The sequence below is a fragment of the Nannospalax galili genome, unplaced genomic scaffold (assembly GCF_000622305.1).
Source record: "Nannospalax galili isolate Female #2095 unplaced genomic scaffold, S.galili_v1.0 scaffold617, whole genome shotgun sequence".
Lineage (NCBI taxonomy): Eukaryota > Metazoa > Chordata > Mammalia > Rodentia > Spalacidae > Nannospalax > Nannospalax galili.
The window spans coordinates 3,781,456-3,797,353 of record NW_008341872.1 but is presented as its reverse complement, the minus strand read 5'-3'; the positions used below and the strand labels follow the sequence as shown (position 1 = coordinate 3,797,353).

Genomic DNA, 15,898 nt, shown 5'->3' with positions numbered 1-15,898 from the left:
ATTGACAATAGAGGTTATGGAACCTGCAATAACCGAAGACAGAAATAGTAACATTTTAATAAAGAAAACATTTATATTATTTAATTTGGACATATAACTTATACATCACCAATAAGCTATAAATAAGAAACATGTATTGGCTTCTATTGACTAACATTTGTCCATCTCATCAATCAAATGATTATATGTTAGTAGAGTAGTTAAACTTGGTCTCCTACTCAGCCTGATTCAATAGTTACAAAAGAAAAATGGCACTCTCCATGAGGTCTTAAGTTAATAAGTGATCATCATAAATAAAAGACTCCCAAGCACCTGTTAATTTATAGGCTTACTAAATCTCCTTCTCTATTTGGGGGTATTTGTCAAGCTTTATTAAGTATGTCTATATGTGCACATATGCATACGTGTATGTGCATGTGCCTGTGTGTGCAACCATGTATGTGTATTCCAATGCCCCCAAACGAGGTCTTAAGTTAATAAGTGATCATCATAAATAAAAGACTCCCAAGCACCTGTTAATTTATAGGCTTACTAAATCTCCTTCTCTATTTGGGGGTATTTGTCAAGCTTTATTAAGTATGTCTATATGTGCACATATGCATACATGTATGTGCGTGTGCCTGTGTGTGCAACCATGTATGTGTATTCCAATGCCCCCAAATGGGCCTGCACAGTTTGGAATTGTAGCTTTCCCTCCCTTTATACTGATGTCTACCACAAAACCCTGTTGAGCATTCAGAATAAAGGTAATGGTCCAAGGGGGAATAACCAATCAACTGCCTTGACACCACGATCACTTAGCTCACGGTCATTTTGAATAGCTGAAGTGATTTACACCCACACCTCGGCCAGCTACAGCTGTAATGAAGTACGTAATCTGCTCACTCAGAGTCCACCAGTTTTTCAATCACATCTGACAGGTTTCAAGGACATAGCCCTTCCTGCAAGCCGACCAGGAAAATTCCAGAAATCCATACAAATGTACCCCAAATCCATGCAAATACTGGGGCCAGTGCCCACTGTGTCCATGTAAATATTTGGGGCTAATGCCCACTTTGTGTTTCTTCCTCTATTTTTGATGACCAGGAGAGAGAAAGTTTCATGTGAACTCCCCCTGCCTGCCTTGTCTCCCCATGGAAGGCCATGGGCCTGTGTGCTTTGAAGAGAGGAAAACTGCCATCCCCAGAATTCCTCCATCAAAACAGAACACAAGCCTGCAAAACAGACCAGTCATTTCCAGAAGCTTTTAGATTTCCTGGGTCTTTGCATACCACAAGGGAAAGGGCAAGCTGCAGGAGGCACAAGTCTGTACATGGACCACTCATTCTCCCATGTCTTCCCGAGGGCACAGAGCAGGCAGATACATATGGTGGTGGCAGTGAGAGATCTAGCATGGAGCAATGGTCAATTAACAAGAAAAAAATGAAACTTTTGAAGTTCATTTCCTACATTTAAATCAATAATGAAAAACTGACATAGCCAGGTTCAATACACAAATGGGCTGAACATCTCAGAGGCAGTGTGCCCTTAGAGACTTCTGCTGCCAGGGGTGTTTACTGAGTAACTGAAGAGACTAAAACACATCTACTTCACTGGTCCTCCACCCAGCTCCTCCTCAGAAACACCTGAAGGAAGTTGTTCCATGCTGACTCCAGGTTCCTCCTCAGAGGTTTAGTTTCAGTTTGTCTGGGGTGGGGCTTGAGTCAGGGTATTTTTCTTAAGCTTACTGGGTGATTCTAAGTACCAGCACAGTAAAGAATCACTGATGTCAAACTAACATCATTACAAGAGCCTCCATGGAAGAAAAATCTTACCAAATCAGCTAAACTCCCATTCATTGTTATTGTTTAAAAATACCTAGTGATGGTGTTGATGTAGGGATTTAATTTAAATTAATTTTCAGCCAATAGATAAAACTTGTACATGTAAGGGCTGAGAGATGGCTCAGTGGTTAAAAGTGCTTGCTTTGCCATCATGAGAACCTGAAATCAGATTCCAACATCCATGTAACAAACCAGATGTTTGTGCATGACTGCACTTCAGCTCCAAAGGGGTAGACAGACAGGAAGACTTCTGGTATTCACAGGCTTCCTTCACAGGCCAGCCAAGGAAATGTGAGCTTAGGGAGGCTTAGGGAGAGACCCTATCTACCTTAAAGGAATTGGAAGAGACTGACAGAGGAGAACATCCAATGTCTCTTCTAGACTCCATGCCTGTACACAGCCACCAGCACTCCACATGCATGTACACATACACTCACACACAGATATTTTTTAAATTGTACAAATTAATGGAATAACATGTACTGTTTCCAAACAGATCTATGTGGCATAATATTTAAATCTCTTTAAGCCTGTCTCCTTAAACATTTCTTTATGATTAAACTTCTGAAATATGCAAAAGTACAGGTTATTGTTTTCCATGCTCACCCTTGTGTGCAATAGCAACTCAGAACTTCTTGCTCCTATCTAAATGTACTTAGTACCCCTTACCCAAGCTTTCCCCATCCCTCCCCTCTCCTCTCCCCAGCATCATTTTACTCAACTTCTGAGGTCAAAATTTTTAGATTCCACATATGAGTGAGATCAAGGGGATATTTGTCTTTCAGGGTTTGGCTTATTTATTTAATGTAATATTTCCTAGTTTATCCATGCTGTACCAAATGTTGGGTTTTATTCTTTTTATAGCTAAATAATATCCCATTTTGTCTATGTTTCATATTTTATCTCTTTATTGATCCTTGGGTTGTCTCCAAATCTTGGTGGTTGTGGGTCTTGTTGGAATGGACAGTAGAGAGTAAAGATGTCTCTTGATGGACTACTTTCATAGATGATAGATGATTGATAGATAGATGATAGATAGATAGATGATAGATGATTGATAGATAGATGATAGATAGATAGATGATAGATGATTGATAGATAGATGATAGATAGATAGATGATAGATGATTGATAGATAGATGATAGATAGATAGATGATAGATGATTGATTAGATAGTTGATAGATGATAGATGATAGATGATTGATAGATAGATGATAGATAGATGATAGATGATTGATAGATAGATTATAGATAGATTGATAGATAGACAGATAGATAGATAGATAGATAGATATAAAATGCAGGGGAATTGCTTGATCATATAGTAGTTCTATTTTTAAAAATTTGAGGAACCACCACAATGTTTTCCATAATATCTAAATTCCTTTATTCTTATGTGTTCATATTAATGAGAATATCATGACAAGAATGCCATAGGTCAAATCTGTAAGTAACTCAGAAACTTCATCCCATCAACAGATCAACACATCCAATCACAGTCAAACTGTCCTTTAATAGGTGGCCTGGCAAGGCTATAGGATCACAGAAGTAGAAAAGCCAAGATGTACTATCCAAACACCTACCCAGATGGAAAGGGAAGGAACTGATACTGAGGGCACCATCTGTGCTGGAGTGTTTCATTTGAAGTCTTTAGAAAGACTGTCAAGACCATGGTCTTTCATCTTCATTCAATATCATCTTTCTCTCTCTCTCTTTTTTTTTCACTTTGTGTAAAGCTCAATGGTATTTCATTTTGAAGCATTATTCTGAATGTTCACTCTATTAGTCTGGGTTATCTTTGCCTTGTTTCTAAAATTTATGTTTGCCTTCTATAAATTCCCATGCTTAAAAGCCAAAGATAAAACAAGGTCATGTTTCAAGCTCTAGGACATCCACAAGAGACATCTACACATCACGTTATTCTGTCAATCAGAAAGGCTACTCTTAAATATACGAGACTATATTTCAAATGGACCATATTTCTCAGCCCTGATCCCAAAGATACCATAAGCAACTGTCAAATTTATGTAGTCATTTTTGCTTCGCCAGTTTATTTTTTTTGTGTCATCTTTTCAAGTTAGCAGGTAATTTAACTTCCTTTGAATTTTTACTTACTTTTCAAGCAAATATTTTCCATCATTAACTTGTTCTAAAGGATTCTGTAATCTTTTCAGTTCTTCCTGTAAAAAAGAAAAAGATAGCTCACAAATTGATATCTTATACCTCTGGCAATATTATTAGCAACATTGAGATACACCACCATTGTTTGATTCTAGGGGTTACAATGGTTTGGTACCTAAACATGCAACAAAGTTTAACAACTTGCTTTAATTGGAATCCAATATTATCTCTTAAATTGAGTGAATTTTTTCATAATCAAGTAGCACGAGTCCTGTCATTCTTCCAGAGTGGGGATGCTTTTATATGAACCCACCTACAACGGTATAGTTTGCTAGTTGCTGAATGAGACTCTAACGAAGTTGTGCTAAGCTTGGCTCTCCAGAAAAGATTCTCTCTTGTCTCCTGGTAACCTTTTCTCTGCAGTGCATATGCCTATGTACATGCAGACAGACAGACAGACACACACCCCTACACCTTCTCTGAATTTCAAGTATCCATAGTCATCATGATCCCATTTCTGACTACAGGGATGTTATGGAAGTTGAGGCCAGTTCCTGATAAGACTTGTAGTTCCTCAGTTTGATTACCAAAGATAAGATTGAGATGTAAAGAAGGCTTCCAGCACTCTGTTCCTATGGAGACTGCTGTTCCCTGAGGCCATACTATGTGTCTCATCTCCTAAAAGTACTTAAGTACCAGGAAAGTATCAGGAAAATGCCACAATTAGAACTAAAGGCATCCCTCACTGCCTGTGGGGTATTGGTTCTAGAGTCTCTAAGGATACCAATACCCAAATGTCTCTGATGTAAAGAGGGGTAATATTTTCATATCTTTGCATATATGCTCTATATATCTTTGTACAAACTTTAAATCATACCTGCACTGCACATTGCAGGATTTGACCCAATCCCCCTCTCCTCGGTCCCTCCAACCTTTCCACTGGGTTCTTTGCAACTTCAGTCTATTATTAGTTAAACTGTCTTTAATTCCTTAGAACACTCTCTTAATTGTCCTGTTTCAGCTGAACCATGCTTTGCTGTTCTGGGGACAGCTAAGTTGTGAGAGCAAGAAGATCAAGGGAATATTTAGAAAAGAGTTTTAGTGTACAGAGAATTTTACTGGTAACAAACATGGCTGAGTCCCCCAGCATGCTTTCTTCCTTGTGGTCCTAAGATGGAGCAATTTCTTCTCCATGTGCTACATTCTACAGGATCCAGAGCAAAGATACCCCCTAATTACATCTGCTAGGCTCTACATAACCTCAGTTCCTCTGTACACATACCAGCTATGTGTCCTGGACCTCTGCCATTCTCACTACTGTTTACCCCCACTTCTTAGGGGATTTCATCAGGCCTCATAGTTTTAAATCTACTCTCTGCATCTACTTGCCTTCTTGATAGTTCCATGTGCGAATCTAAGAAGCATCCCAAATTCAAAGTGGAGGTGTTGACCTCCTTGTCTAAACGCTCCTGCTCAAACCTCCTGCTTCACTGCTTCTTCCTCATTTTAGCAAATGTCATTCCTATTCATTCAGCTATTATGCAGAGCCAGAGTTAGTTAGTCAGCTTTCTTCCTCTCAAATTCCACTGTCTATCAGTCTGTTCATCTTGACCCCACTTTCTAAACAGATCTGAGTTGACCACTTCTCAGTCTGGTCTAAGCCAATGGTCTGTGAACCATGTCACTCCTTCCCAAATCAGGCCATATTAATTACTTCTCCTCACATAATTCAGGGTGATTTTTCAGTATCTAGGGTTTTACAAGTTGGAGAATAACAATTTATAAAGCACGAGAAATACATAAGTGTACAACATGATGTTTTATCATATATGTTCACTGGTGGACTCATATCCCTAAACGGTAAATACATGGGGTATTCTCTTGCATCACAAAATTTCTTTGGTGTCCTATACAAAAGCATCTCTGTTTTGAATTTTATCCATTTAGACTGTGTCTGATTTAGAACATCATATAAACTTTTATGTTCTTTTATGGCTAATTTAGTCCATTCTGTATTACATGTGGCATATATCAGTAGTTTGTTTCTTTTTGTTGTTGAATAGTATAGCATTGCATAAATTTTGATAACAGCTTTTTGATAGTTTCCTATTTGGATGCAATATAATTTATTTTCTTTATTTTTGATATTCAATGTTTTCTGTATCCTAAGAAATAACTGCCTATCATAATGCTGTTGACACAGTCTCATGTATTTTCTTCTAGAGGTCGGATAGCTGATTTCCACATAGGTCTATGATCAGTGTTGAATTAACTTTTGTGTATGGTATGTGACAGGGTTGAGATTCACTTTTCCCTCATCAGAATCTGAGCATAAGTCTACTGAATGGGCTTCTGCATTAACTAGTGTTTTATGATACAAAGGAACAGATGTAGCCAAGTGTGTGGCTTTTGATTCTTTTCTCTTCACTCTTCTTATTGAGATCCAGAGTGTTGCATCCACTGTTCCCACAGGAAGGAAACCATATATTGAGGATAATAAAATAGAAAGATAAAAGGTATCTGGGGGAACTACTTTCAGATTTCATCTTACTCCAGTCAGAATAGCTAAGATCAAGCAAACAACTGACAACAAATTCTGGTGAGGATGTGGGGAAAGGGGCCCCTCATTTACTGTTTATGGGAATATAAACTGGCCTAGCCACTATTGAAGTAAGTGTGGTGAAGTCTCAAAAAAACAAGGGAAGATCTATCATATGGCCCAAATACATCACGCTCCTTGACATATACGCAAAAGACTCCACATCTTATACTGAGATACTTGCTGAGTTGTGTTCATTGCTGCTCTTTTCACAATAGCTAGGCAATGGAAACCATCTAAATGTCCTTCAACTGATGAATGGTTAATGAAAATGTGGTTCATATACACAATGGAATATTATTAAGAAGTATAGAAAAATGAATCATTAAATTTGCAGGTAAATGGATAGAACTGGAAAACATTATATTGTGTGAGGTAACCCAGATCCAGAAGGACAAATGCCGCATGTTGTCTCTTATTTGTGGATCCTTTAGAACTGAGCATGTAAACTGAAGTAAGAGGTAAATGCTCAAGCCAGGAAAGTAGAAGGAGACCTGAGGGGGATGGGACAAGGAGCTCTACAGAAGGGAATAGTGTGGTATAAGTGCTATCAAGGGGAAAATGGGAAAAATTGGGGAGACTTTAACTGGGGAGGAGGAGGAGACATATATAACACCAAAGATGTTTGAAAAAAATCATAGAGAGACATATCTTAAAAGCTTACTTAAAATACATATAATGTGTGTTAAATGGAGTTATGCCACAGGAGGTGCTAATGCTCCGAATTAAGAGCTGTAGACTACCTAACAAAATTCTCAGTGCCATGCATAGGAAATTTCTCTTTACATTATTGGTCAGGGTAGTCAAAGAGACCCCTGACATAACACAGGCTATTGCCATTGTACTTTGTTGCCTCCCAGAACTTGAGGCAAGACCTCATTGTTGACAATACCACATACTTCAGACAGAGAACTTGGAAAATTCAGCTTGAACTGACCTGGGAGCCTTCTCCCTGAGGATTAACTCTCATAGCATCCAAAGGTACTAGGCAAGCTGACAAGGGAGAAAAGCAATCAATCCTAACCAGCTGTAAAACCTACAAATAGCAATGTCTGGCCCAGTAACATCCCCAATAATGCAATAGTGGCTTTTTTTTTTCAATAATGGCAGTTTTATCTTGGAGGTAACCAATGGCTTTCTAATTGAACTTAAGGCTTGTTTTAAATAGGAGAAAATTCATGCCTGGTACTGTAAACATAGCCAAACATCCATAGCTGGAGAGGTCATAGACCTTAGAAAAGAACCTATTAGTGCCATTTTTCTAAACCAATATGATCATTAACATTCTAAATATTTATCCTTATATTCACAGATAAGTGTAGCTCTCATCCCTCCTCAAAGAAGCTTCTTTTTGCAACAGATGTAGACTATTACAGAGATCCACAATTGGTCAAAATGCAGAACAAATGCCCAGCCCAAATTGATACATTAACAACACAACCCCTATACCTAAGGCTCAGGGAACATCATGGAAGAGGGGGCAGATGGTCAGAGCCAGAGGACCAGGATACTTGCTCCTAGAGGGTATCTTTTAGATGTGAGAGGAAGTTTCACCCATGTAATATCAACAATATGGTGGCCTAAACAAGACCTACATAATTGGGAACTCCAGTTGACATGTCCATGTGGATGGGGGACATGTCAGAAGACCTCATGCCTAGATGAAGAACTACAAGAAATAAATGGCTACTGAAAGAGGGAGATTCAGTTTTTTCCAGGGATGAGCTCCCTGATAAGTTAGTGAATCACAAGTGGTCTGCCATAAACACATGTATATATAAGCAACATTAAAACAATAATTATTTAAACAATAATTAAACAAGACGGTCATGAAATTGAGAGGAAGTGAGGGGTCATGGGGGAAGAAAAAGGGGTGAAAATGATATAAATTCAGTATTCATGTATGAAATGCTCCAAACAATAAAAATTAATTATACAAAACTTATCTTGGAAACTGGAGATGTAGCTCAGTGGTAGAGACTTATCAAACATATGTGAGGGGTGGTTCTGGTACAGGAGCTAGCTCTCAGTAGGTAGTAAGGGAAAGGGGCCCTTGGCGAAAACTGAAAATGACTCATGTAAATCACACTGAGAATGGACTTTAGTGTTTAAAGGAACATTAGACTTGCAATAGTAAGGCCAGAAACTCTAAGCACGAGAAACAGAGATGCTTACAATATGGAGTGAGTTAGCCAAGTATACCTGGTATGAGGAAGGAAGGGACTCTGAACCAGTGACTGCAAACTGGTTGACCTCTGAATCCCTTAAGGAACATATATAAGGCATTGTTGCCCTTTCATATGTTCTTATTTTAATGCAACTAATAGTAACAGACTAAATTTTAAGTAAGGATGGCTTCTAACAAGGAGCTAAGTGTGAGGTAACCAAAGAAGACTACAGCAACATCCTGGTATCTGTGATAGAATGAACTCTCTGCCATTGCAAAACTGCAGACTGATCACATTAATGTGAGAACACAGTCTAATTAGCGGCCAGCAAGACATGTCTGTGAGGCCGAGGATGGTAACACTGGCCAAGGCTGACAGATAGCAGTCAATCAAGGTCAGCAGCCAACAAAGCACAAGTCAGAGATGAACAGAGATGGGCTTCAACTGGGTGGGCAGCACAAGATCATCTCCCCGGTCGGGCCAGGGAGCCATTTGAGGAACATGTGGACCTTCATTTGCTTAGCCCATGATAGCCCAAAGAACTAACCGATCTCATCGCAATTATTTCAGTCTTTACCCAGTCCATACTGTACCCCTATAAAAACTTTAGAAAAAGAAGTTCAACAGCTTTTTCCTCTCTTGGAAACTCCTCCCTTTCCCAGGAGTTTCATTTCTTCTTAATGTCTTACTTTTCTGTAATTTTCCTTAGTAAAGTTTGTTTCCACTTTGCATATGTCCAGAAGTGTCATATGTGTCTTTAACCATCATTGGTGTGAGACAGTGAATGTAGAACCACAGGCCCAGGTTGGTCTTTGGTGACTGCAAGTATCCAGCACCCTAGGTCCCTGAGGCAAGCATAACTGGGCTGAGGACAGTCCTGTCGCAGAACCCCCTCATCAGTTCCATCCCCAGTGCTGTGTGTGTGTGTGTGTGTGTGTGTGTGTGTGTGTGTGTATCATATGGATATGATGATCTTGTAAAGCTACTTATTCAGTTCTGATCTGCTATCACCAAAATATTTTGTGCATAAGAAGGCCAATCTGCTGATTAATCTATCATAGTTAAATAACTATAAACAAGCAATGCATACTTCCTGTTCATAACTTTCCAGTGGTTGCCATCACTTTAGGAATAAAATCCAAACTTTTCACCTTGGCCTATACCTCCCTATCCCCAACTCCTGGTATTTTCTATTTAGACAACTTACTCCTCTCTAGCTAGCCTGCTCTTATGGTATTCTGTAAACACTCATCTTTGCTCTTCCCTCTTCATAAAACACTTGTTCTCCAAATCACATGGCTTTCTCATTTGCTTCATCTAGGGTCTGCTCAAACATTTGTCTTCTTGCAAAAGACTTCCCTGAGTAGCTTCTTTAACATGTCCTTCGTTGCTTACTATACACTTGCCATATCTATGATTATATTACTATATTTATAATAGTATTACTTCTTAATGTGTGTTTTGTTGGGTTACTGTCTGTCTCCCTGTACTATTGTAAGTTCCACAAAGCAGCGTTACCTATCCAACACTCTATCTCCAACGTTAATTATTTAAATTTCATTTCAGAATCTGGAGAATAATTTTGGTTTCTTCCTCTAGGTTTTGAACCATGAGGATTTTGAAAAAAAAAACTGGACTGTGATGAAAGCATTTGCTGTTGTGAGCAGTACTAAGTGAAATAAAAAAGGTAACATGTGAAGAGGGAGGCAGTTGTTCAACTATGTATACCCTCTGAATTTAAACAGTCCCTCCTGGGGGCAGAAGAAAAATCCTATGAGTTAGGAAACTGATGAAACTTAAAGGCCCAGGAAGTTTGTAAGACGCAGGAAGCTCAAAAACTTACAAGACTCACAAAGCCCCTCCACAAGGTCATACAAGCAATAAACAATTGCTAGGGTAGAGAAGGCTCTTCAGTGGAGCTCCCTGCAAGCTGGGCAGGGAGCTTAAGGAATGCAGATTTTTCAGTCGTCAGCCCTGCTTGGTAGACTTTTCAAAGATGCAACTGTCTTTGAATCACTCATGCCCCTGTAAGTAACCTCAGTAAACTCATTGGTTCAACAAGCTGGAGTTGGGTAGAATAGCTTCTTTGATCTGCCATTGGTCCCCTATCTGAAGTTAGTAAACATCTACTCACGCACTCCTCTCACATACATACCTATAAGAAGCAGAGCCCCAATGATGCCATGGACTTGTGGACTTCTGGGTCAAACTTATACAGACCAGGAGAAGCTTGAAATCAGCATACTAATGGACTTTTCAGTTTTGTGAGCCAAACATTCTCCCACTTACATAAAACATAATTGAGTTTTATATTGCTATTTTTAATTGAATTTTTGTGGTTTTCATACAATATAGTTTGATGGTATTTTAGATCCTCTCCCCTATCTACACATTCTCCTAGAGCCTCCCCTGCTCAATTTAATGAACACATCTATAATAGAACCTTTAAAGTCTGATCTGTGCCCTTGAATGTCCTTCAGTGTGGGTCTATCTACTAAGCCCCACCTCTGAAAGACACTGTCTTTCCTCCTCCTAGGACCCATCAGTTGCCAAAAGTTTTTTAGGTTGGGTTGGTATTTCTAACCTATGTCTCATGTCTATACTGGGATTTTGTCTGGTTTGAGCTTGCATAAGACTTGTGTATACTGTCATCATCACTGTGAGTTCATATGAGTAACTGTCCAGCTGTCCGGAAGACTCTGTCTCCTTGTGGTCATCTACCCCTTCTGGCTCTTACAATCTGTCTGCCTCCTCTTCTGCTATGATCCCTGAGCCCTGGGAGGCAGAAGTTTGAAATAAGTGTCTTATTCAGGGATAAGCACTCTGTGACCTCTTGTTCCCTGTAAATTGGCCAGTTCTGAGTTTCTGTGTTAATCACCATCTACTGCATAAGGAAACCTCTCTGGTGAGATTTGAAAGATTCATTCATTCTATGTGTTGAGATTGCACTGTAGTTGTGTCACTTAGGGATAAGCATCTCACAGACAGTTATTCTCTACGTTTGACCATAGTTTCCATCTGTATTCTCCACTCTGTGGAAACCATAGTCTCCATCTGTTGCAACAAAAGCTCCTTTGATGAGGGGTGAAAGGTAAACTTGACTGTAAATATGATACATATTTAGAATAAGGTAAGAAAACAACGTTTGTCTAGGAATATGGCAAAAATAGTTTTTCTCTAGTGTCTATGACCTCTCCAGTCGTGTGTATTTGACTATGTTTACAGTACCACACATGAGTTTCCTCCCATTGAGCAGGGCTTAATTCCAATTAGACGGCTGTTGAATACCCCCAAGGTAAAAGTGCCTCTACTGCACCAATAATAATAACTCACTGGGCCAGTCGCTGTTAGGCTTCACAGCTGGTTAGGACCATTGACTGGTTTTCTTCTTTGGAAGCTTGTATAATATCTCTGATACCATGAGAGCTAGTCTTCAGGGAAGAGGCTTCCAGGTCAGTTCCAGCTCGACTGTTTCAAGTCCTGTGTCTGAATTGTGACCTGTCTTCAGCAATAGGGTCTTACCTTAAAGTGCTGTAGCAATAGTCTATGTTATTTTGGGAGTCTCTTGATTTTTAACAACCTAAAGACTTCTGAGAAGTAACCATGAGCCATAATGTAGAACTAATGAACACAAAACTCCAAGATGAGCCATAGAACTATACAAGTTCACAGCTGGACAGTCACTGTTCGCCTGTTTTGTTTTAGCAATGTCTTAAATCATGCCTTATTCAGAAGACAGAAGGATAAATGGCCATGGTCTCATTGCCCTTTAGTTATAAAACGGTGGTTTTGGGTCAAGCATTTGTAAAATACATTTCATATAAAGAACATTTCTGCGTATTTGATAAAATGTTTGTGCAACATGCTGTTCATGTTGCTGCCGTGTCTCCCATACGTATGTGAATAAAAAGAAATTCATTTTAGAATTTAGCAATGAGAAACTTTCCCCTTTGATAATATTATAGCATATTTCTTTTCAACAATCCAATGTACAAGTCTTCCAGAAACCATTCATTTTGCTTTGATGGTTAGAAGCTTAAGCTAAATTATTTAAATATTGTAACTATTATTTGTAGACTGTTGCCTACAGTTTTTTGCTTCTTCTTGTACTTTATGGTGTGTGGATCTCTTTATTTTTTTATTTATTATTTTTATTTTATGTGTATGAGTGTATTGTCTGCATGTATGTGAGTGCACCCTTGTCAGGCAATGCTGCGGAGGTATTTATTTTTATTTTAACCATTTTATTAATGTATGCTAGCAACTGTGTGTAGCAATTGGAGGCAAAAATTATTTAGGAAGAGTATGATGATAAATAGATAGAGCAGACAGAGGATGCTGGAGAGATGACTCAGTGGTCAAGAGAACATCCTCCTTTTCTAGAGGAACTGGCCTCTAGAACACCCCTTTCTAGCCTCTGTTGGCACTTCATACATGTGACATACACTCACACACATATATACACATATAATAAAAAATAAAGACTGGATAGATAGGTAGATGATTGATAGAGGATAGATGACAGCTAGATAGATAGATAGATAGATAATCAGCAGATATATAGCAGATATTATATCTATTAGATAATCCTTTTAATTTTATATTAGCATTTTGCTTTTACAGTAAAATTTCTTCTCAGCTCTAATCATGTATTCTTCACATAAATCCTCTTTTCTCTCATCTTACTTACTCTCTCAACACCCTACCACACCTCCAATGACATAATCAATAAACCCAAGGTATGTAAAGGGTTATGCTTGGGTTCAATTTGTAGAGAACCTACGATTGTATGAGAAATCTTAATTATTTTGGAAAACCAGAGGTGAATATTTAGTACTTATTTTTTAAATGTATTTACTTTATTTCATGTGTATGAGTACATTGCCTGCATGCATGTATGTGTACCCATGTCATGTAATGCCCACAGAAATCAGAAGAGGGTATCAGATCCCCTGGAACTGGAGCTATGGATGGTTGTTAACCACCATATGGGTTCTGAAAATTGAACCTGAGTCCTCTGCAAAAACAGTCAGTACTCTTAACCTGATCCCCTGGAACTGGAGCTATGGATGGTTGTTAACCACCATATGGGTTCTGGGAATTGAACCTTGAACCTGGGTCCTCTGCAAAAACAGTCAGTACTCTTAACCACTGAGCCATCTCTCCAGCCCCTCATACTTTTTACCTTCAACATCGTGGTTAGTAAAGAACATTGTTTCATGATAGTTCTAGTACCTTCCCATCTAAGATGTGCCTATGATGTGCTTCGTTATTTTCATACATTGGGAGAGGAGAGCAGGAAGGAAAGGATTTGCACACTGTGTGCCAATAACTTTTCTTGATTCTTCCATTGTGGGAGTTGCTGGGTGGGGCAGGCTTTGATGCAGTATTTTATTCAATCTGACTATACATGTTCTAGGAAATCGTATTAAACATAAGGTCAATGACTAACAAGAGCTTTCTGAACAGCTGTTCTGCTGACAATTTGGAGGATTGATTTCATCATTTGGTTATTTAAGCTAACTATACAAAGCACTTCAATTCAGTTGGCCTGGAAGCTCCAAGGCACGTCTTCGTTTGCTCAGAGATGGGTAAGGAAGTCAACTTGCTCAACAATCTTCATCAGGAGTTTCATCTTTGAGAAATTTCTGTTTTAATTTATCATTAAAAGCATAAACAAATGGTCTCTGTCATCATTGTTATCTCCCACTAGTCTATCTCTGATTTCGTGTCATTGTTGGTTTTTATCAGAAACCATGAGTAGCTCCTTGTTGCTGTCAGGATGAATTCCTTCCTCCCTGGCCAAGGTCTTTTGCAGCAGGACCCAGCTTGCCTCTCTCTGTTTTAGCTCAACCCTTCCCATACTCCTCTAAACCTGCTCAAATACAGTCACACAATGCCAGAATCCACATGCTCTTCTTCCTGACAGTCAATGACTTTGTCTTCTCACTTCTTGCTAGTCTTAAAGTATTTATGGATTGCATAAATATACACATTGAAGAAACAAATATCCTTTTCTGGCTAAGATGCAAAGAAAGTAGTAACCTAAGGGTTACACTCTCTGCTCTTCGAACATTCTCTTTACCCCTCACTCTCCTCTGTGTCTCAAGGAGCTCCTACTTTGGATCTCTATCAACCCAGTCCCTTTGTGACTCTTGGAAGGGTGTTAGCATTGGAAGGCAGTGGGATGAGGCAGAGGAGTGAAGAGAGAAGTCAGAGTATCGATGCTCTTTGTTTGGCCCTCTTACTGGAGCACTGGTTGGGAAGAACTGAAGACCACAGCTCTCACAGAATGACCTCTCTCACGTGGTGGCTCATTCTGTATTCCCACAAATGCTCCCTTTTCCTCCCAATATCTTCCCTTTTATCCATCTTTTCCCTCCCTTCCTTCTCTCCTCCTCTTCTTTTTCCTTCCTTTTCACCATCAAATGGTTGATGGCTCCAGATTCTTCCCCATTCCTGGAGGTTTCCCTTGAACTCTGCCCTCATTTCATTATGTCCTTTCAATGACCCTCTTAAGTAAGTTATCTCCTCCATCCCTGGACCCTGGCTAATGAGCCCCCAAATCCCAAGTCATTTTAATTTGCTCTGCCTTGTAGTTCCTTTTCTATGATCCCAAAAGTACAACTGATAACATTAATCAATCATATTAAATAAAGGAATAAAATGTGTATGTGATGACTGATCCCTTGTCGGAGAAATTATCCCCACACAAAGTCCAGCCCAACTTTCTGGCTCAGTTTCACTCACAAAATAATAGGGAAATTTCTGCCATACTCTATCCTGTCTTTTGAAAATTTTAAGGTAAAACCCTCTGAAAAATACAAGTTAAATTATTAAGGTACAACCTAAATACACAGCATTCCAAACTGTTCCAAATGCGATCTCTGTTATGAGTGGTGAGGGATCATAGGCTACGCGGTTATGGTGGATAATTGACCAGCTACTTCTCAGATTTCCCACTGCCATCAGTTTTTCTGAAGTAACTCAGAGGTGAAATATTAGAATGAATGGCGGGTTATGGGATTTTCCTTTTTGTGTCTGTTCCTCCTCCCCCTCATACCTGAATCTTTCTGGATGTTCTTCTGTCAAAACCAGTGGAATACAGCTAAGAAGTTAGTTTCATCTCTGTGGCCACCTAGTCAGCTCCTTGGCTTGCCCGATAATCAAGCATTGTCTTAATTG

The 15,898-nt window shown here is 39.1% G+C and overlaps 1 protein-coding gene across 1 annotated transcript in view; it reads right to left on the bottom strand.

Moving 5' to 3' along the window:
* The window catches only part of Iqcj (IQ motif containing J), a gene marked incomplete at its 3' end in the record, with an annotated part of 198,837 nt that overhangs the window by 9,908 nt on the left and 173,031 nt on the right, over positions 1–15,898 (bottom strand). Inside the window, 1 exon segment of the mRNA XM_008837465.1 lies at positions 3,941–4,005. Coding sequence (XP_008835687.1) covers positions 3,941–4,005 — 65 coding nt within the window.